General features: G+C 40.7%; 1 protein-coding gene across 1 annotated transcript; it reads right to left on the bottom strand.

The window, feature by feature from the left end:
* Positions 1 to 1496: 1496 nt before the first annotated feature.
* On the bottom strand, positions 1497 to 22084 carry LOC144252761 (adhesion G-protein coupled receptor V1-like). The gene is made up of 7 exons (XM_077794871.1): positions 22020 to 22084; positions 18486 to 18564; positions 16706 to 16864; positions 16457 to 16603; positions 16020 to 16127; positions 8345 to 8394; positions 1497 to 2067 (listed from the first exon to the last, which is right to left on the bottom strand). The coding sequence occupies exons 1-6, from the start codon at positions 22037 to 22039 to the stop codon at positions 8374 to 8376; spliced, it is 534 nt and encodes a 177-aa protein (XP_077650997.1). The 5' UTR covers positions 22040 to 22084; the 3' UTR covers positions 1497 to 2067; positions 8345 to 8373.
* Positions 22085 to 22392: the final 308 nt, after the last annotated feature.

Here is a 22392-nt window from a genome sequence, read left to right as displayed (position 1 = left end):
GACTTGTGACACAAAATATTTAATTTTTATATTTTTGCTGTTTCCTTCACTTATCCACAATAACATACTCTTTTTTAGATTGGAAGAGATAAAAGCTTTTGTGTTGATGACATATTAAAGAGAGAAAGTGAAATGAGCTTAAGTTTGATTTAAAAAATGTATTTTTCAGAATATGTGTAAGTTCAATTTTTATAAGCATTAAAACCAAGCATTTCTAAGTGATCAAACTTAACTCTTAAATTTATTCCATAGGTAATAGCAGGCAATTAAAAACTACTCCCCACATCCACAGAAGCATTATTTTACACTTGATAAACACAAGTACCTTTGTTTCATTATCTATTAGAGGATAGAGAAATAGTAGGCCTGACAAAAATATATGTATATATAATATATATGTATAATAGATGGGCATATTTAAGTATGTAAATTGTATCTCTGCCTGTCTTAAAAATTGCTAATTAATAAAGTGAATGCCATTCTAATTTTATTCTGTTTAAGAGGTAATTTATTCAAGAATATTCAGAAATCATCTATCTAATGGAAGGTTAGATTTTATTAGCATAATCCAAAAGTAGCATTTATTACTGGGGAAAGTAAGTGGTGTGGGGCTTTCATTTGGGCTTTAAAGTTTATGTCCACCTGCACTGTAGAATTATTACAAGAAGTTCCTTGTCACAAAATATAGAATTAATATTATAGCTCTGAATATTGGATATAATACACAGTAACTAGAAACTTTAGATATATTTTATATTTAGATTATTCTTTCATTCTTCCTTTTATATACTAGATGTTGATGATATAAAAAATGATACAATATAATATCAATCCTGAAAGAATTTGCATCATAATGGAGAAGATATTTATTTGTAAAAACAGACAAAGCACACTTAATGTTATGATTAAAGCTTTTGAAAAAGTATATGGAAATTAGATTAATAAGCTCTCACTTCTATTAGGATGGGAAAGTAATGATGGTGCAGCAGAAATTCTTTGGGGCATGAAAAAAAGAGAATTCAATGTGGAACTTAAGGAGCTAGAGGCAATGGAGGCTATGTTGGCAAATGTTAAGCATAAATAGAGACAGAGAAGCAATAAAAATCAGAAGAGGTAGGAATTGTGTGAAGCGAAGGAATGATGTGAACAAGTATTAGTGGGGCTGAGTTTGTTCCTACAGGGAATTTGGAAGACTATTTGTGATCATGCTTGGAAGAGCTGGGGGACATATGAATAAATATTGAGTTTATTGCATAAATAATAGAATACTTTCTTACTTTTGTGGGTATGGCATGGTTAAATGTTTATTTTAGAAACTAATGCTTGTGAGAGGGGAGAATGGCACACTTGAGAGAGGCTCATGACAGGAAGAGTAACCAGGGGCAGGTCACTGTTCTCTAGGCCAGAGATAAGAGAAAGGAGGGTTGTAAGCACTGGCAATAATGACAAAATGAGAACTTATTTAGAAAGCAGAATAAACAAAACATAATAGTAAGGATTTGATTTTTATTTGGTTTGTTGTAGCTAAAATCACAAAATTTAGAGATTTAAAATTGCCTATAGTTATGTCTCAATTATGGTAAAAACTGAATTAAAATAATTGAATACTTGGTGTGTCACAGCAACTCATGTGGTGGGAACAGCAGCAGTGGCCAGGCAGCACAGTTTCAGAAGGTTCCTGAGAGCCACTGCCTGCAGCACCTGCATGAGCCTTGTGCTCTCAGCCAGGAAGCTCCAGAGGAAGGTCAGCTCTGAAGAAAGTGAGGCTAAGAAGAAGCCTAAGAGGAGGTCTTCCAGGCTGTCTTCTCCGACTGCTGCTGCCAAGGCAGATGCCAAAACCAGAAAGGTTTTCTTTCATAGTCAGCAAATGGAAATAGTGATGTGAATGAATAACTGTGATATGAGGTAATAAATGCAGTTTTGCAAATATTTCCAAAATAGAACTGACGGGAAGCAGCAAGTCATCAAGGAGACTGTATAAAGTGTATGTTCACAAAAGGGAGATTTTATAAGGATCCCAAAGAGGAGTTGGATATTTCCAGATGGAGCAGAGTGAGACTGAGAGGTCTGTGAAAAGAAAATAGGATTTCAGGAGGTGCATCATCATCTGCCTAACTAGAAATATATTAGACAGTTAAGGGAACTGAAAGACTTTAATTTGATTGAAATGCACAATATAATTCTACAACAAAGGGAAAATAGGCAAAAGAGAAATTAGAGAGTACATTGCTTGGTCCTTTAAAAAGCAAAGACAAGAATAACATGGGGACATTTATATTTTAGAATAATCTCATTGGCTTTATTGCTGACGATGGGATAACAGATGTAAGACCTATGAATGAGGGGCTCAGAGTAGAGTTTACTATATTTTAGCAGAGAGATGATACAAATTTTAATGTCATTATCAGTTACCAGACAATGTTATTTAGAGTCAACAAAATATGATTACATAGAGAAGTAAATTGAGAAGTAAAGTTGATATATGTTTGATTTGATATATTTTGACCTGGAATTTATATATTTTAAAAAACCTTTTATAATTTACACTAAGTGTTTACTGTGCCTCTATAGATGAAATATTTGAAGGATTTACTGAGTCTGACAATTTTAGTGTTTTAGCCTCCTGATTCATTAATATAAAATGTTACATTTTAAGTAAGGGAAGTATTTTTTGTTTGAATTACTGCTGTCTAAAAAAGATATTTAAATGATTATATCAAACAAGAATTTATTATGTCTGTTTTTATTATTTAATTTTCCTTTTAATGTGTTATGGAAAACAAAAGTTTAATAATGGAAAATTACATTTATTTTACATAATTTTGGAATAATTTTTAGCTAAGTTATCTAAGGCAAAAAATAAAAAGTAAAGTTTTACAAAGCCAGATATGTGGTAGGAGGTGGGAGAACTAGAGGTGTGCAAAATTTGTGGTTAGAGACTGATCCTTCCCATCTCTTCCAGATGCTTCCCTTATTCTTAACATTTCTCAAAATTTGATATTGATACTCTCTTCTCACATTTTTCCGAAGAGGCAATTACATTACTTTCTATGATTGCAGAAAGTTATGATTACATTATATTAGATTTTGACACTAAATTACACACTGGTGAGAAAGCCATGCTCTTCATTTGGTTTTTATTTTCATCACTAAGACAATACAAAGGTGACTCCCATTCTGTAGTCACAAGTTACTTCAATATTCCTAGTAAAACATAACAGAAACATATATATGTTTTATTTCATTAAGATCTCCTGAAGGGAGACAATTCTTTGTTGTATGCTAGAGCCTTTTTCCCCAAGTTTTGAAAAGCAAAATGTCTCCAGGTATTGTCAACTATCTCCTAGACTATGAATATGGGGAAGAGGCAAAAACTTCCGTGATCCAGATGCAAAAGAAACATTAAATGTTTAAAGATATTTCATCTTTTAAATTCTAATGAAATGCCCAAACAGAATTCTTTTTTTAAAATTTAATTTTTAGTTGTAGTTGGACACAATTAGAATTACTGTAATTATCAACTACTTTCTATAAGCAAATAGAAATGATAGCTAAATAATCTTTAAGTGAATAATATTAAATATCACAATTATGAAAAAAGTAAAGAATATGAGTTATTTAATATTTTCTTTCAAATTCCAACTCACTGTTTTGCCTGGAATTACACTACATTATGTTGAAGTAATTGGTAAACTATACTATTATGAGTGTAAATTTTACAAATATTGAAATTACTGCATTCTGAATAAAATCACAAACTCTTAAAATGGGATATTTAAAGAGGGGAAAATAGTAACTAATACAACTATCTAAAAAATTTATTATACTTTACTGGGCAGTCATAGTCATGGCATTCTTATATTTTTTAAAACATTTTTTTGTAGTTGTAGATGGACAGAATGCATATATTTTATGTTTTTTTTATATGGTGCTCAGGATCAAACCCAGTGCCTCACACATGTTAGGCAAGCATTCTGCCAGTAGCTTCAGCCCCAATCCCAGGCATTCTTTTAAAGTATCATTAAGTTTACACATATTTTTTGGAAGGGATTGAGTATTTGTTCATCTATGATCAACACTTTTAGGCTAATTTTCTGTTTTAACTCAAGTTTAAAAAAAAAAACCTGCTTTTATTCACATTAAAAACAAACTGCTTGATATGTACTCAATAATTAGATGATGAATTAAGATGTAATTTTTCCAATAAGTAGGATGTGGATGCACTGGAGCAAACACCAGCAAGAGTGAGGGCATGCTGCTAAACTGTCTCACCTACTTTTATCATGCTGTATCCACTTTAGGGATCCAATTTATGTGGTAAACAAAACTTTCAACAAATTCATTTCATCCTCACAATAATTATACAATGGGGAGATCAACTTAATCTTCATTTTACAACTTGGAAAACTGAAGAACAAAAATATCCCGTAACTTATATAAAGTGGCATGCCAATAGTGGCACAGCATGGATCTGAACAGTCTGGCTTCAGTAGCAGGATTTTTCCAACCTCAATAGACACACAATTCAGTTAGCAATCTTATTAAATTCAGATTCGGACTCAGTACTTCTGGTTAGGGGAAAACAATATTCTGATTTTTAACAATCACACCTGTGATACAGATGTTGCTAGTCTGAAGATCACCCTTTAATTAGCAAAGTTCTAATCTACACTGGACAATAGTGAGAGATATGGCAACCATCAGAAACACAGTTTATACTCAGAAAATTACTCTTACGTGCAAATTGCCAACTTCTGATTTAGAACTTATGCTACTTCTTTTTCTTTCTTTTAAAAAGGGAAGTTAAGGGCTGGGGATGTGGCTCAAGTGGTAGTGCGCTCGCCTGGCATGCGTGCGCCCCGGTTCGATCCTCAGCACCACATACAAAGATGTTGTGTCCGCCGATAACTAAAAAATAAATATTAAAAAATTCTCTCTCTTTCTCTCTCTCTCTCTTTAAAAAAGGGAAGTTAACAAAATTTGCAAGTATTATAGTATTTACAAGTATTATAGTAGCTAATTTCAGGTTTTGATAGTCAACATATGATTAATATAAACTTGAAACTGTAATATCTACCCCCCATAAGGCCTTCCATTCATCCAAAAAGGATTTACAATTACTCTTAAATATCTTCTTTAACATAGATTCAGTCCAAACCCATTAATATTTAGGAGTACATGTTTGTACCCTCTATACAGGAAAAGAAATTCAAGGTTAACTTAGAAATCCAGCACCTTTCCAAACTTTTGCTGTTTACACAAGTGCTAACTCTAAGTGGAAAAGGAAGCACATCCTTTGATAAACAGAACGTAAATGTCAACACATTACTAAACAACTCTCGTCCATAACTTTCTGTAAAACAAAGGGATGTTCATAATAATTTCCCTTCATGCTCACTGGTGAATTGATTTTTATACCGTAATCTAAAATATAGAATGTAAAAAGTATAAAAGTAAACCAAAAAACATATATTATTTCCCTGTGTTTAAAATGCATTGGCCCACAGGCCTTCAATACTTAAAACCTAAAATACCATCAAATCATTAGAAATTAAATCTTTATCAACCTTGTTTACTAAAAGAAAAAGAAGTATTCCTATTGACATATAATCAAACACTTTTAAAGTCATGCATTTAATTTGACAATGATATCTTTCAAAGGCCATCCTGGATGTGTATATTAGACCTAATTATGTAACTAAATAATAACTTATTAATTAAAACAAAAGATGGGATTTAAGACAAATCTCCCTAGTACAAGTAATTCTGGTTTTCCTATATCTCATTCAACATTTTCCTGAATGTACCCAGATACACTTAACATTTCTTCCCTGAGGGATAATTAACTGCCACATACTTTGACAAGTTTACACACACACACACACACACACACACACACACACACACACACCTTACCAAAAGCCATAATTAAATAATTGCACCTGGAAGTAGCAAGCATAAGGTTTCAAAGGTCTCATGCAATATTAACACACAAATTCTAAATATACTTATGACTGTGGAATCCCATTTTTAATTACAACATAAATTAACAAATCTAAATAATACAATTACCATAAAGCTAAAATTCTCATTTATGCAGCTATGAGTTAAAAGAAATATAATACCACAATCTATTGCATTTTCTGGCATGAAAGCAAAAACACAATACAAATGTAGGCTTTTCTATCAAAATTACAAGAACTAACCTTCTACCCAGAAGAATCCAAAGACACACAAAAGTATCTGCATTATTTTACATATGAGGTGTATGGAAAAAAGTCTCTCCCCAAAGTAGTAAGAAACAACTTCTAATTTCCTAAGAAACTTGTATTTTACATTTGTTTTTTTTTTCCTGAATCACTTACACAGCCACAAAGAAACTCAGATATTAAAGAACTAGAGAAGTTAAAAGATGTCCTTTTCAATAGCCAACAGTCACCAAAGACTGTGACAAAAGAAAATAGATATAAGTATTCCATGTTACTGTGCACAAGCAAGCCCAAAGTTTTACTGCTTCAATAGTTAAATCACTAAATGTTAAGCATTATTTCATGAACCTAAATGAAATCTGGTATATAAAGAGAAAAAAATATGCGATAAGTGAAACTTACTTTCTATTTCACAGAAATATTATTATTATTTTAGATTATTTTACTTCATCTAAAATAATCCTGTGACCTTGTGGAAACAGTCCTGGGTTAAACACTTAAAGTACATTCCTTTACCAAATGTACTAGTAAATTACTGCTCTGAAAGTATTCAATATGTCTACTATGTTCTCTAGATGTAAATTCATACACTGGTTTAAGCCATTTGCAGAAAATCAACAGAAATTATCAGAATATATTCTGAAAGTTAAGTGATTCTTCCACAGAGCAAATTTAACTTGACCTCCTAAATGGTACAGATTTGACACACCATTTAGAAGGGTAAAAGAAATACTGATTTACTTCTTCTCTAAAGCAATACTGTTCAACAAAATTATAATACAAGTTACACATGTAATTTTGAATTTTCTAATAACTATGCGAAGATGATAAAAATACAATTTTTAAAACACTTACTAAACATGCCAAATATTATTTCAAGATGTAAAAATCCAGTATGCATTTCACACTTACAGCATATCACATTTTCAACTAACCACAACAACCTGGTCCATAATCAGAATGTGGCTAGTGGCTACACTATTGAGGAGTATACTTTTTAAGTAATATTTTGAGATCTGACATACCACTCTGTTTATAATTAGTTCACATTCATGTCTGCTTTTTAAACTGAAATGGCTGTGACTACAAATATAAGCAAAACTGTTAATTCACTGGATAAATCAGGATCAGATCCCCCTTATCTGGGAATCTGGTTAACACACACAATAAGTAGCAAATGGATTTTTCTTTATTATGTCTCAAGTAGACTTCAGAGATGGTGCTGATCAACATGAGCAAACACAATTTGTAGCAAAAACACAGGTTAAACACCAAAACATTTTTATATCAAATCATAACACTGCCTTAATTCTAGCATCCCTTCCCCTCTCATTCTTGAGCACATATTTCTATGCAATTTATTTATAATATTGCTCTCTAAATTTGATAAATTTTGTAAACCATACAGTCACCATTCAAAAATAAACAGAACACTATATAAGACACAAATGAAAAAAATCAACCAGCTACTTTTAATACAATTTGTCAACCAATCTTAAAGTCTGAGTTCCACTGAATTTGATTCTTCTCACAATTCCAATTAATTTACTTCTAAGAATTTTCCCAAGTCATTAGGATATTTGTTTAAAATGTAAATAATTCCAACAATGTGTTTTCTAGAAAATAACAACTACAACCATAGCTTAGCACATAAAATTTGTCCTTTAGGCAAGTTACTGAATAAATCAAACAAAAACAACTATACTCCTGTTTAATGCTTTCACATTTTGTAACACCATATTCAACAATTTCTAAATTTGGAAAATCAGTTCAGATTGCACTCAAACATTAACTTTAAAACTTAAAACCTTACAGGTTTCTACAAAATACTTGTGAATAAATGTATTCCACAGAAAAACAACAGAAAAATCAACACCACTCAAACAAATCTCAGCAAGAAGCACAAGATCAGTATATTCATAAGTACAGAATATATGATACATGCTAAACAGTGTTTTTCCCCTAATTTAATTTAATTCACCTAGGAAATTTTTGTTTAAAGCACTTGCAAAGTTTTAAGGAAGCAAACATAGCTAGCTAGCCTCTTCTGCTGCACATACATACAAGGATAATACATTCATCTCCTGATATCATTCCACAATTTAGAAATCAAAATAACAAAATTTGTTTCTTACCTGTAGTTAGGAGAGGGTTAAGGGTTATTTCAGCTAGCTCCTTCTGAATTCTATTAGTGAAATGGGAACAGACAAAAAGGATTTGAGACAGTCTACAGAATAACCAGAAAATCAGAATGCCCTCTACCATCATGCAGGTAACTGCAAGGCTGGTTTTGCCTTCAGTAATGCTAACATGGCTGCTTCCTCTTTGTTCTCAGAGGCATAACCCAAACTCCTTAACAGAAAATTGCAGCTTTTTTCTCACTTGGTACTGTAAATAGGTAAGTCATTTACACCTGATTTGAGAAAGTCCTCCACTACTACTCAACAAAACGATGTAAAATCTATTTTAAAACTCTTTTTACCAAAGAAATTCTCTTTTCAAGCTTATATGCAAATGAGACAAAACAGAAGGAGGAAAAGCACTAGAATATTTTTGACAATGACTTCAATCCACTTTTACTGTGGTAAAAATTAGAAAGCTATTGCAAGAGCACATTAATAGTTTTGTCAATATTTTATCTGTTTAAAAAAAGTTTAAAATTTACAAATACCTTTACCAATGAAAAACTTCCAAGGACTATTTTAGCAATCTTACTTAACCATTTCTTTTCTCTGATCTTAGGTACAGCACGCAAATTTAAATTTCATACTCTTGGAGGAAAGAGGGCCTTAAGGTAAGGGGAAAAAGAGCATTTCTCTGATTTTCTTGAAATTTAAAATGTTTTCAAAAGTTGTTTAATGTTCTCTCCACAAGATTACAACATACTGAGAAGAATTTTAAATTATTTCAAAGACTGCTGCTATTCAATACAATATTCTCAAGTTCATTAGTGTTTGATTAATGGTGCAATGACTGTGAAAATGTATAGAAAAATAAGAACATGAATCACTATAAAATGCAATAATTGATCAGTTTTTATATTTCCTTTTTCTTTTAGTTGTGATCAATGAAAAACCACAAAACATCAACATTAGGTAATGCTATAGGTACACTTTATGTTTGATACAAGAGTTCTACTCAACACAACCACTATCACTGATGGAGTCCCATTGATGGATTTTTTTTGCCATAATAGAAAATAAAAGTCAGCAGGAAACAAATAATCTTTCACTTATAACCAACAAAATGTTTTTTTTTCCTGCTGTTGATTTTCACTACTATGTCAAGAACATCCAGGAGTTTTAAAGATGTGCAAAGTTTTAACAGCAAAGTGACACCTGAGATTGTTAATGGCTACTTTTCCATTTTATTTGTTCTCACAAGAACAAACAGGGATAACTATAACTACAAAAAAAATTATACCTATTATGCAGGATTTAAAGACTTGTTTGTAAAACTAAGCAAATTTAAAATCTGCTTTCAAAAAAAGCCAAGGCCTGACATTCAACATTTTTTAGCAAATATAAACTTTTTTGATCATTTCCTTTCATGAAAAGTGACATATTTCTTTTTATGAAGTTGCCACCACAGATGCCTGGACTGACACCCACATGGACACACGCTAATTTCACTCAAGAGTATAACTCACAAAAGGAAACATCCCCAATGTACCATCTAATTCAGTTTCACAAATTTTCCTTGCCAACTCCTTAAACTGTCAGGATGAGAATTCAGTCTCTAGGACTCTTGCTGAAATTACCAAAGTACAGAATAAGTTTGCTTAGAAGCATAATTTTAGTGAGGATATTTTCATGCTCCCTAAAGGATGACAATTCATTCAAGTACAAATAAAATTGGTCATGAAGTATTTCTGGAGTATTGTTCTTGATGTAAAAATAAAAGCATCCAATTGCTTGAAAGACAACCTGACAATGTTACCTTTTAGCACTAGTGGATAACTTAGCAGTGGTTTTGCGAGAGAGTTTGGTGCTCTTCTTCCCCTGGGTGGCAGAAGGTTCTTTCTTCATGATCTTCAGGCTCTGGAGCAGCAGGGTGTTGCTGGTCGAATCTGAACTGCCACTGCTGGTGCTGGGGCTGTCATCATCGGACATTTGCTTATCACTGGCCATTTGATGAAGTTATCACTTGAAAAACTTTTTTAAAGAGGAAAGAGAAGAGGGAAGAAATGTTAATCTAAGAAATCAATCAACAGCTTTTCCTTATCTTAATATCATTCCCAAATTGTATCTTTATAAAAAGGCTTCAAAAGTGTTCACATTTATTGTATGAAAATGTTACTGGGGATAGGATGAATCTTACAATGCCAGCTCTCAGGGATTGTCCGAAATCACCCACTCACATTTTTTTCCATTCCTTGGATAATCTATGAATTGTCTACTTTCTCAGAAGGCATGAAAAAGATTTGCCGGGGAACTTAAGGCAAGGAGTATTAACAACATAACTGTAAATAACAGGTTTTTATGAAAAATGTTAAAAAGTCACTACACGTCTAAATATTCACAGACTGACATGGGTCAGAGCTACCAAATTCCCTTTCCCAGAGGAAAACATTCCCTGTCAACCGCTCATATGCTTATTTAAGGTGAACATTCCTCTTCTATGCACGTAAAACCTTTAAACACAACACTGGGAAATTTAAAACTCAACTAACAAGCTTCCCTAGCCTTTTCCACAGCCAGCAGTGAAGATTCATCCAGCCGCCACCATGGGAAAAGCAGAATCCAAACTGCACTTTCGGCAAAGCTCCCCACGTCACCAAGGTTCCTTGCTCAATATTTACATCACGGGGGACATTTTATCCAAAATTAACCAAAAGAAGGGTAAAAGCCCAAGGAAAACAACAAAGCCCCAAGAACTGCAACAAATGTCTGCGCCCTCATAGGCGAGCCACTGCCGCTGTCGCTGCTGCTGCCGGCGTCCACGCAGCTCCGCGGCCCTTTGTGGGGAAGGTCACCCACCGACAGCTCGCAGCCCCAGCGGGCAAGTAATAGGAGCAGCCAAAAGGCCCCGCAGCTCGGGGACACCGGTGGCGTGGACGCCTGGCGTGAACCTAGCTGCTGCCGCCGCCCTAACTGCCCACCCCCCAGGACCCCCGCCCCGCCGCCCTACCTTGCCGCCTGAAGGAAGTTGCCGCCGCCCCTACTGCCCCGATGCGGACCCCAGGACCCTGCCTTACCTCGCGGCGGGAATGAAGCTGCCGCCGCCACCTCCCCAGCCTAAGCCCATGGGGACACCATCCCCGCTGCCCTACTTCCTGGCGTGAATGTAACTATGGCCGCCGCTGCCCTAACTGCCCACCCCCCAGGACCCCAGCCCCGCCGCCCTACCTTGCTGCCTGAAGGAAGCTGCCGCCACCCCTACTGCCCCCCACGTGGACCCCAGCCCCGCCGCCTTACCTGCAGCGGGAATAGCTGCCGCCGCCACCGCCCCAGCCAAAGCCCACGGGGACACCATCCCCGCTGCTCTACTTCCTGGCGTCAAGGTAACTGCCGCCACCGCCGCCCTAACTGCCCACCCCCCAGGACCCCAGCCCCATCGCCCTACCTTGCCGCTGGAAGGAAGCTGCCGCCGCCCCTACTGCCCCGCACGTGGACCCCAGCCCCGCCGCCTTACCTGCAGCGGGAAAGAAGCTGCCGCCGCCACCGCCCTGGCTAAAGTTAACAAGGTTCCCATCCCCGCTGCCCTACTTCCTGGCGGGAAGGAAGCTGCCGCCGCCGCTACCACAGCCCTAGCTGCCCCCAAAGCCGACCTCAATCGTGGCGGCAGGAAGGAGAACGAGGCGGCGGCGCCGGCAGGAACGGGAACGAGGTGGAGGAGGCGGCAGGAAGGAGGCTGAGGTGGCTGGAAGGCGAGGCCACTGAAGTTGTCCCCTCCCCGCCCCCCTGGCTGCCACCCCCAAGCTGACCCCCCAGGCTGACCCCCACCCTCCCTCTTCCTTACCTCCGAGGAAAGAAGGAAGCAGCCGCCGCCGCAGCGAGGCAGCGGCAGGAGGAGGCGGCAGGACCGAGACCCCGAGGCGGTGGTGGTCCTGGCAGGACTGAGACCCAGGCGGCAGAGGCGGCGGCGGCAGGCCACTGAAGTCGCCCCCGCCCCCCTGGCTGCCACCCCCACGAAGACCCACACCCTCCCTCTTCCTTACCTCGCAGCAAGAAGGAAGCAGCAGCCACAGCGAGAAGATGCAGAGACAAATCCACATACTTACAGCCATCTGACATTTGAAAAATCTGTCAAAACTATATTTTAGACAGACAAAAGACAGCCTTTTTAACAAATGGTGCTAGGAAACTGGATAGCTATGTATACAAAAATAAAACAGACCCCTCTATTTCACCCTATACAAATCCCAATCAACATGGATCAAAGACTCGGGAATTAGACCAAAAACTTTACAACTACTAGAAGAAAACATAGGCTCCATAGTCCATCATATAGATACTGACAAGACCCCCAAAGTGCAAGAAATAAAATGAAGAATAAATGAATGCCATAAAACTAAAAAGCTTGTCTACAGCAAAGGAAACAATTAAGAACATGAAGAGAGAGATGACAGAAAGGGAAAGAATCTTGGCCACCTATTCTTCTGATAGGGGATTAATATCCAGAAGATTAAAAAAAGCTTAGCACCAAATATAATATAATAATAATAATAATGATGCAATCAATAAATGGGCAAAAGATCTAAACAGAAACTTCTCAAAAGATGTAACACAAATGGCCAACAAATATACGAAAGAAATGTTCAACAGCAATCAGGAAAATATAAATCAAAATTACAATACAATGTAATCTCAACCCAGTCAGAATGGCACTGCTCAAGAATATGAATAATAATTGCTGGCGATGTTGGGGGGGGAAAGGTACACTTGAACATGGTTGGTGTGACTACTAAACCACTCTGAAGAGCAGTATGGAGATTCCTCAAAAACCTAGAGATGGAACCACCCTATGACCTAGCTATCCCACTCCTTGGTATTTTTCCAGAGAGACATAAGATTGACACACTACAGGGATATAGCCACCTCAAAGTGTATAGCAGCAAAATTTCAATAGGTAACTTATGGAATCAACCCAGATGCCAATAAATAGATGACTGGAATAGAATGAAATATATATATATATATATATATATATATATATATATATATATACACACACACACACACACACACATATACATATACATATATATATTCTTAATATGTATCACAATTATGATACATACACACACACAATGGAGTTTTACTCAGCCATAAAAAAGAATGAAATGATGGTACTTGCTGGTAAATGGATGAAAATGGAAAATATCATGTTAAGTGAAATTAGCCAAACTCAGAAACTCAAAGTTTATATGCAGAAGCTAGAGTAAAATAAGGAAAGGAGGAGGTAAGGAAAGGATAATACAAATGAATCAAATATTAAATAATAGACAAGTGAAAGGAAGTCTAGCAGAGTGGAGGAAAGGGATGGAGAGGGGAAGGAGGATGGAAGGGAAAAAGAGGAGGGAAAAATGGATATCATGAACTAAAATAGATTTCCATGCATGTATGAGTTTTTCAGGATGAATGCAACTACTATGTATAACTATAAAGCTCTAATTTAAAAAAGAAAAATTAATAATTATGCAGTCAACAGTTAGGACTTTTGAGACAAGCATTAAGCTAGGAGCCTGGGTACACTGACCTCCTCCTTTATCACTCTTATTAACGATGAGGAAAAGGCAAAAACTCACATAGCAATAACTGAACAAATGATGACCATAAATTAAAACTGGTACTGAAGCCAAAAGTCAGGATGATATGATGAAAGAAATGTATGTATTAGGGGAATGAAGTTAGAAGGAATGACATGACAGTTTCTAAGATACAGATGGTTATGGTGCTCTGAATAAAAACTAGCCCAGAAAGCTGACAGTGCTAAGGGGTTGAACAGTCAAGACAGGAAAGGGGAGGTCATGAAGTATCCTTTCTTGGGTGACCATACAATTACCATTCATGTAGGGGTTCTTTAGAGATTGAAATATTAATAATAATTATACAAGGACATGGCATGATCCAGTGCTATCCTGGGCTAGAAGAAATATGGTTATCCTACATATATAGTATACTAACTAATGCTAAATTTATTATCATTGGGAATCACTAAATTTTTTAAATGAGTAACATGAATCAATATTTTTAAAAGATTACTCTCGCTACCAATAGAGAATGAATCTGAGGAGATCAGAGAACTTCAGAGACTTGCTTGGAGACTAGCAGTTCAGGTAAGAAAAGATAAGAACTACGCTTAGATGGAGATGAGCTGAGGTGGAAAGAAATGTCTACACTCAAAAATATTATGGAGACACAGATTCAAAAACACTTAATGATCAATTAGATGTGAAAGAAAAAAAAGGGGGTAATTCAACAAAATATATCACAGAATTCTCCCTTGAGCACTTGCATTTCTGAGGTTACTACTTCCCGAGATAAAAGCAAATACTCAAGCACAGTTTCATAGAGAAAATTAATTACAGTTCAGCTTGATATACATTATAACACACTCCTAAAATATATTTAAGTGGATGCATCAATAGGCAGTTAGACATTCAAGTCTGGACTACAGAGGAAAGGTTGCAGATATGATTTGAAAGACATTAGCCTACAGCTGATATGTAAAGCTAGCCTAATGTTCCTATGAAGAGCTACAGAACTGATGAAATTTCCCATAGTAGGTGAAAAGAAAGAAGAAATATGAACTAAAACTGAATTATGGAATACTCTAAGACATATTGATTCAGAAAAGGGAGGAGGATCCAGCAATGGAGACTGAGCAGACAGAGTTCTTAAGAAGGAAAGCCTTGTGGTATCACAAAGCAAGAGTAGAGGAGGATGAGATTTGGGTATGACTAAGTCTCATGCTGGTGGGAAGTTGTATATGACAGTGATAAACATATCTACTAGATTTGGCAACCCAGTCGCCATGGGTGAGCATGAGAAGTAGACAAAGCTAGCTGACACTTCTCTCACAACGTCCTACCGAAAAGGAGAGAAAATAAATGAAAAAAAAGAAATCAGAAAGGGAAGAGATCAAGGGATTTCGTTGTAAACTGAACAATTCTCAACTATTTATGCCAACTGTAATAATTTCTTGGAGAAAGAAATGCCAGCTATGGAGGGAATAACTAAACCTTATGAAGGCTGAGGGGCAGCCATGTGAAAGGAAGGGCTTCTCCAGAAGGACACTCCTCCGCTGCAGCAGGAGGGAGGGGCAACACTGGCTTTTAAGTGGAATTTTGAATTTGGTGTTGGGAAAATAAGTAATCGCCCTCTAGTGACTTTCATTTCACTGAGGTCATTAGTTGAAAATGAGGCGATAAGAAGCATGTACAGAAGCACCAGAGACAAAAATTATCAATTAAGCATTAAGGAGATTATAAGATGTAGTGTGCTAGAAAAATGTGAAATTTCTGGGGTGATGCTGAGTGCCCAATTGGTAATGTTAATCATGAATTTTTAGTGATACCATCTATCTAGCTGTGTGATTTTCCTCCATAATGTTTTCCAACTCAATTAAATTCTTATTAAATGTTCATGTTTATGATTACATTTGCTTTGGCTCTTGAAGAACATATAATATTCATAACTGTTGTTTAAAAGTTAATTGGGACCAATCAATATTCATATTCTCCTTTACTACTTTACCACAAACTATGGTTTTCTTTTATACCAAATCTCTAGACCCTACCTCATAACTTTCAATTACAGTATTTTTTTAAAAGTTGGAGAGATCTTCATTTTCAAAGATTCAAACCTGAGTTAATTCGGAATCCTCTCTTTGACTTGCAACAATTAAATAATCTTGACTGTCTGAAGTAAAATATCTTACTTGGGAACTCTCAGAAATAATGATTGTTTGCACCTGCAAGGAAGACAGAAAAGTGGGAATAAAAATTTAAAGAGTTTAACTCAGAAAGGCACTAAATATTATACTAATGAGTTAGTATTTGATGTTTAAGACTCGATGTTTAAAACTATTCTGATCACTAGGTATGCATATATCATAAGCATACATCATTTCAAGCCAACAAAAATAGCCCCCGTTTAAGATACATGCTACAATTTGTATCAACTTGCAAAAAGTTCTGTTACTCATTAACATAGAATATACATTGTCATCCATTTAGATCAGTCTTACAAATCTGAATTTCTTTTAGGTAAAGCAATATAAAATGAAGATTTTGTTTTTACCAGGAATAACTGGAATCCAGATGTGAAGGTATACACACTGTTAACAGAAGACTTCTCTTCATTTCTTTCTTTATGAGTAATTACAAAGTAGGGGGAAAGACCAATATTAAAGGCCTCACAAGTTTTAGGATTTTGTATCATTAAATCCTAGAAAATGAGAATTACAAAAAACAGTTAACTCATAATGTATCTCACATTTACTTGTATATATTATTTTGTGCACTGTGGAAAAAAATAAGCAATGTTTACCTTTACTGGAATAAAAATCCCTTGCCATCGGTAAATAGTAAATGATGATTTTCTTAACATTATACCATATACTGAATCTTCCAAAGTAAAGAAACACCAGCCAGAAACTGGCTTGTCCAAAAAAACTTTGAAATATGGAAAAGACAACATCCATTCCCCCTAAAAAACATAAATCATTATTTACCAGTGCATAATTCCTTCTCAAACTTATCTGCTCTAATTTGTTATTTAAACATTGAGACTAATGACTTCAATACAAATGAATTCCCCATGGTGTGTGTGTGTGTGTGTGTGTGTGTGTGTGAGAGAGAGAGAGAGAGAGAGAGAGAGAGAGAGAGAGAGAGAGAGAGACAGGAACAGAGAGAGAGAGAGAGACAGGGACAGAGAGAGAGAGAGACAGGGACAGAGAGAGAGAGAGAGAAAGAGGCTAGAAAACTTAAAAATAGTAACTTAAAATAACAATTATGGATAACAAAAGGAGTACTAATACTTCACTCTATAGCCATATGAACTTTCCCAAGGTCTATTTAAATATAAATACTTGCTAACTGTAATTTTAAAGGGAAATATGCTAAAACATGTTTTATTTCTTTCTTTTCTTTTTTCCAGCACTGGGGTTTGGACTCAGGACCCTGGGCATGCTAGGCAAGCACTCTGACATTGAGCAATAGCCCCAGCCCGTCTCCCACCCTTTAACACACTCTTCTAGTATCTGCAATCTACTGTTTTCTCCTGTATTTCTCACCAGGTCTCCAAATCCCCTTCGTGAGATCACTCTGCTATCCCTAGCCATTCAATCTTATGCTTTTCAATTTTCAGGCTGGGTCTTCTTCCCTTCTCTGTCTAGAGCTCCTCTTCTCAGATTGTTAAATCAATGTCCATGACTTTAAAAACAGTAACACATGTCAGATCCCTAAGTCTATCTTGCAGCAGAGACCTTCCTTTGAGTATAAACGCCTTCTCAAAAGGAACTCAAACTTAAAATGTGCTAAAACAGATTTATTTTAATTCCCTCACCAAAACAACACCTAGCCTTCTTTCACACATCTCTTAGTCAGTGGCAAGACACTCTATCCTACCACACAAGCTAGGAGTCATCTGGGTCTCACCCTCACCCTTGCACCCAGTTCATCACCTGCTCTAAACTTCCATCATCTGTTGCCCTTTTGCTCATCTCCATGCATCCTCTCTTCTCTGCTATACCAACCAATTCTTTACACGGTCCTATGAATAACACTTAAAAATGCAAACATGATCATACCATACCATCTTCCCCATGCCTAAACCACTCAAAGGTTTTCCATTAACTCTGGGATAAAAGATTGACATCCATAAAATATTTCTCAAGTTCTTCAATGATCTCTGCATCTCCCCTATTTCTGTACTCCCTATTCACTGAGGTTCTTCAATTATGACATGTCCTTTTATGCCTGAGTTTCCTGCCTCTAAAGCTTCCCCCTCGTGTCTCCCAGGTTCCTCCAACCCAGTTCTTTGCATAATTGATTCCTCCACATTGATTTTTACTTATTATTTTGGTACACTTTAAATTCTAAGCTCCATGAGCTCAGTAACATTCCTAGGCACTCAAATATTCTTGGATATAGTAATAAAATTAAATATCTGTTTCCCATTTTTAATAAACCCATAAATTATAATTCATGGAAATAATGTAAATCTTATACATGCAACATTTCTGAGTTACAGCATTTTTTTCTCATAAAAAACTAAACATACTCATGCCAAGGGCTGTTTCAGATATCGTCTCCCACTGCACACTCACAGCTAAATCAATGCCATTAGTACACGACACATTTAAGTATACCATTCTGTTGGTTTCTTCAATATCTATAGAAGTGGCTCTGAAATTGTGGAAAACAGAAAAAGAATATAATTTCTACATATTTAAAATATATGTCACATTACCAGTATATGCTTAATATGCTTCTACATTTATACAACCCAAATGACATGCACAAATTTGATACATGAATATTTTCAAGACAAATGTGTGCTTGAAAATATTCATTTATGGAGTTTTTTTAAGTACAAATGCAACACTTATAATCAGAAAATACTGAAGATCAGTAATTTAACATTACACATTTTAAAACTGTCTTTTTTGAATTTTTTCACACATAAATCAAAAACATCTGACAGGAAAAAACAGGAAATTCTTAGTATAAGAATAAAACTAAATCTCTTAATATACTGTATATAAATATCTGTCAGTTTCCAAAGGAAATTTTATAATTATAATCATTTTAATATGTTTAAAGAGTCATGTATTTGGATTAGGTGACCAAGTATATTTTATATTTTTTCTTGCTTTTTATTTCTAAAATCACAAAATAATGCAGGCCTTTTCCTAGAAGTGTGAAGTATGAGAAAATAAGAATTCTGATGACACCATTAAGCAGGCCATGGTTAAGTCTGGAATTCATTTTAAAAGTCCACTTTACATAATCACACCTCAATTTTCTTTTGCATTTTCTTATGTCAAAAATTATTTCTTCCTTATTTTCAGAAGTGACATTTTCTTATAAATAAATTATACCTATTTTCAATAGCAGAAATACTGAACAGCCCCAAAGGGGCCTGATTTTGTAATACTGTTATCAAGGTTTGAACCTGAGCCCCTAGTCTAGCACCTCCAGTCGGATTAAACAAGGTGCAAACAAAATGCTCATCCATTTCTGGTTCTGTGTCTAATACAGCAGAAATGTGCAGGGCCTGAAAACAAAATAAAATAGTAAAGTTACTATTTATGGAGTTTTTTTAAGTACAAATGCAACACTTATAATCAGAAAATACTGAAGATCAGTAATTTAACATTACACATTTTAAAACTGTCTTTTTTGAATTTTTTCACACATAAATCAAAAACATCTGACAGGAAAAAACAGGAAATTCTTAGTATAAGAATAAAACTAAATCTCTTAATATACTGTATATAAATATCCGCCCCCCCCACCGCCGCCCGGCCCAGCCTCCCGGAGCCCCGCTCCGAAGGCAGCGCCCCCCGCCGCCCCGCCCCCTGCCGCGCCGCCCCGCCCCCCGCCGCCACCGGTCCCTCCGCCGCCCGGCCCCCGCCCCGCCCCCGCAGCTCGGCCCCCTGCCTCCGCCGCTGGCCCGTCGCCGCCAGGCCCCAAGCCGCCGCCAGGCCCCGCCTCCCGGACTGACGCCCCGACGGCACCGCCCCCCCCCCCCCCCCCCCCGGCCGCCCGGGCCACGCCGCTGCTGGGCCCCCCGCCGCCTGGCCCCAAGCCACCGAGAGGCCCCAAGCTGCCGCCAGGCCCCACCGCCGCCCGGCCCCGCCTCATGGACCGCCGCCCTGATGGCAGCGCACCCCGCCGCCCGCGCCCCCCCCCCCGCCGCGCCGCCTCCGGGACCTCTGCCCCGAAGGCAGCCCCGGCCTGCTCACCTGCTACACTGTGTGGAGGACCCCAGCTGGGGAGCAGCATCCAAAGCAGCCCGCCCAACTGCTAGCCGCCGCCAACCGCCCACCTGTGACCTCGCGCCGCCTGGCCGGGCTCCCGCATGCGCAGACCGGTCAGGGCGCGCCGGCCCCCACACCCGCCCGGCCCCGCCCCCCCCGCCGCCCGGCCCCGGCCCCCCGCCGCCGCCTGGCCCACGGCCGTCTGGCCCCTAGCCACCGCCAGGCCCCACTGGCACCGGGCCCCGCCTCCCGGACCGCCGCCCGACGGCAGCGCCCCCCGCCGCCCCCAGGCCCGCCGCCAACCGCCCCCCACACCCGCCCGCCGCCCGGCCGGCCCCCCGCCGCCGGGCACCGCCCCCCTGCAGCCCGGTCCCCCTCCACCCGGCGTTCCGCCTCCGCCCAGCCCCCCGCCAACCGGCCCCCCGCTGCCGCTGATGGGTCCGCCGCCGCCGCCAGGCCCCAAGCCGCCGCCAGGCCCCACCGCTGCCCGGCCCCGCTTCCCGGACAGCCGCCCCGACGGCAGCGCCCCCCGCCGCCCCGCCCCCGGCCACCCTGCCACCAGGCCCCCCGCCACCCGGCCCCCTGCCGCCTGGCCCCAAGCCACCGCCAGGCCCCAAGCCGCCACAGGGCCACGCCGCCGCCCGGCCCCCCCCCCAGCTGCCCGGCACCGCCCCCCGCCGCCGCCTGGCCCCCTGCCGCCGCCGCCCAGCCCCACCGCCGCCCGGCCCAGCCTCCCGGACCGCCCTTCCCGGACCGCCGCTCCGAAGGCAGCGCCCCCTGCCGCCCCGCCCCCCGCCGCCACCGGTCCCGCCGCCGCCAGGCCCCCGCCCCCCCGCAGCTCGGCCCCCTGCCGCCGCCGCCACCGGGCCCGCCGCCGCCAGGCCCCAAGGCAGCCCCGGCCTGCTCACCTGCTACACTGTGTGGAGGACCCCAGCTGGGGAGCAGCATCCAAAGCAGCCCGCCCAACTGCTAGCCGCCGCCAACCGCCCACCTGTGACCTCGCGCCGCCTGGCCGGGCTCGCGCATGCGCAGACCGGTCAGGGCGCGCTGGCCCCCACACCCGCCCGGCCCCGCCCCCCCGCCGCCCGGCCCCGGCCCCCCGCCGCCGCCTGGCCCACGGCTGTCTGGCCCCTAGCCGCCGCCAGGCCCCACCGGCGCCGGCCCCGCCTCATGGACCGCCGCCCTGATGGCAGCGCACCCCGCCGCCCGCCCCCCCCCCCCCCCGCGCCGCCTCCGGGACCTCTGCCCCGAAGGCAGCCCCGGCCTGCTCACCTGCTACACTGTGTGGAGGACCCCAGCTGGGGAGCAGCATCCAAAGCAGCCCGCCCAACTGCTAGCCGCTGCCAACCGCCGCCAACCGCCCACCTGTGACCTCGCGCCGCCTGGCCGGGCTCGCGCATGCGCAGACCGGTCAGGGCGCGCCGGCCCCCACACCCGACCGGCCCCGCCCCCCCCGCGCCGCCGGGCCCCGCCCCCCCCCCCCCCCCCCCGCCGCCGCCGCAGGGCCCGCCGCTGCCGCAGGGCCCGCCGCCGTCTGGCCCGCTGCCGTCTGGCCCCTAGACGCCGCCAGGCCCCACCGGCGCCTGGCCCCGCCTCCTGGACCGCCGCCCCGCCCCCCGCCGCCCCCAGGCCCGCCGCCGCCCGCCCCCCACACCCGCCCGCTATAAGTGTCAAGGGGCACCACCCGCACAGCTGGAGTGCCCGCCCACCTCGCCCACCGCCAGGCTACCACGAAGTGCCCTGCACGGAGCTCCACCCACCCCCTACCAGTGGAGGGGAAGCCCCGCCCGGGAAAACCTCCTTTGAGACCTGGCTTGCGAAAAGCTGGTGTGCACCAGGTGGTGCGTCTGGGCGGCCCTTCTCCTGCAGCCCACTTACCTGTCAGGCTGCACTGCCATAAGTCCTGCTCCAGCACCCGTGTCCTCATCGCCTCTGGTGGGCCCTTTGCCTGGAAGGCTACTAAGAAGCCTGGCACTCGGCCCTCCATCTGGCTGCAAGAGGCTCCGCCCCACGCTGTGCGTGCTCAGCCTTTCCTGTGAGCCCCAGAGGACCCTGGACTCAGGGCTGTAGGAGTGCCGCGCTAACTGAATTCTATATTTTAGTGATAGTATGAAAATACTAATTGAAATCTATACTTCAATTAAATAATAATATGAGCCTTATAATTCTGTATTTGTACATTTAAGCAAATGCATACTATTCTTATCATGTTTGGACTTCTGCATACCTTTCTGTTCTTCGTTTTTGGGTG

This window comes from Urocitellus parryii, unplaced genomic scaffold, assembly GCF_045843805.1.
Source record: "Urocitellus parryii isolate mUroPar1 unplaced genomic scaffold, mUroPar1.hap1 Scaffold_59, whole genome shotgun sequence".
Classification (NCBI taxonomy): domain Eukaryota; kingdom Metazoa; phylum Chordata; class Mammalia; order Rodentia; family Sciuridae; genus Urocitellus; species Urocitellus parryii.
The sequence above is the reverse complement of the archived record's forward strand: the minus strand, read 5'-3'. Positions and strand labels throughout refer to the sequence as shown.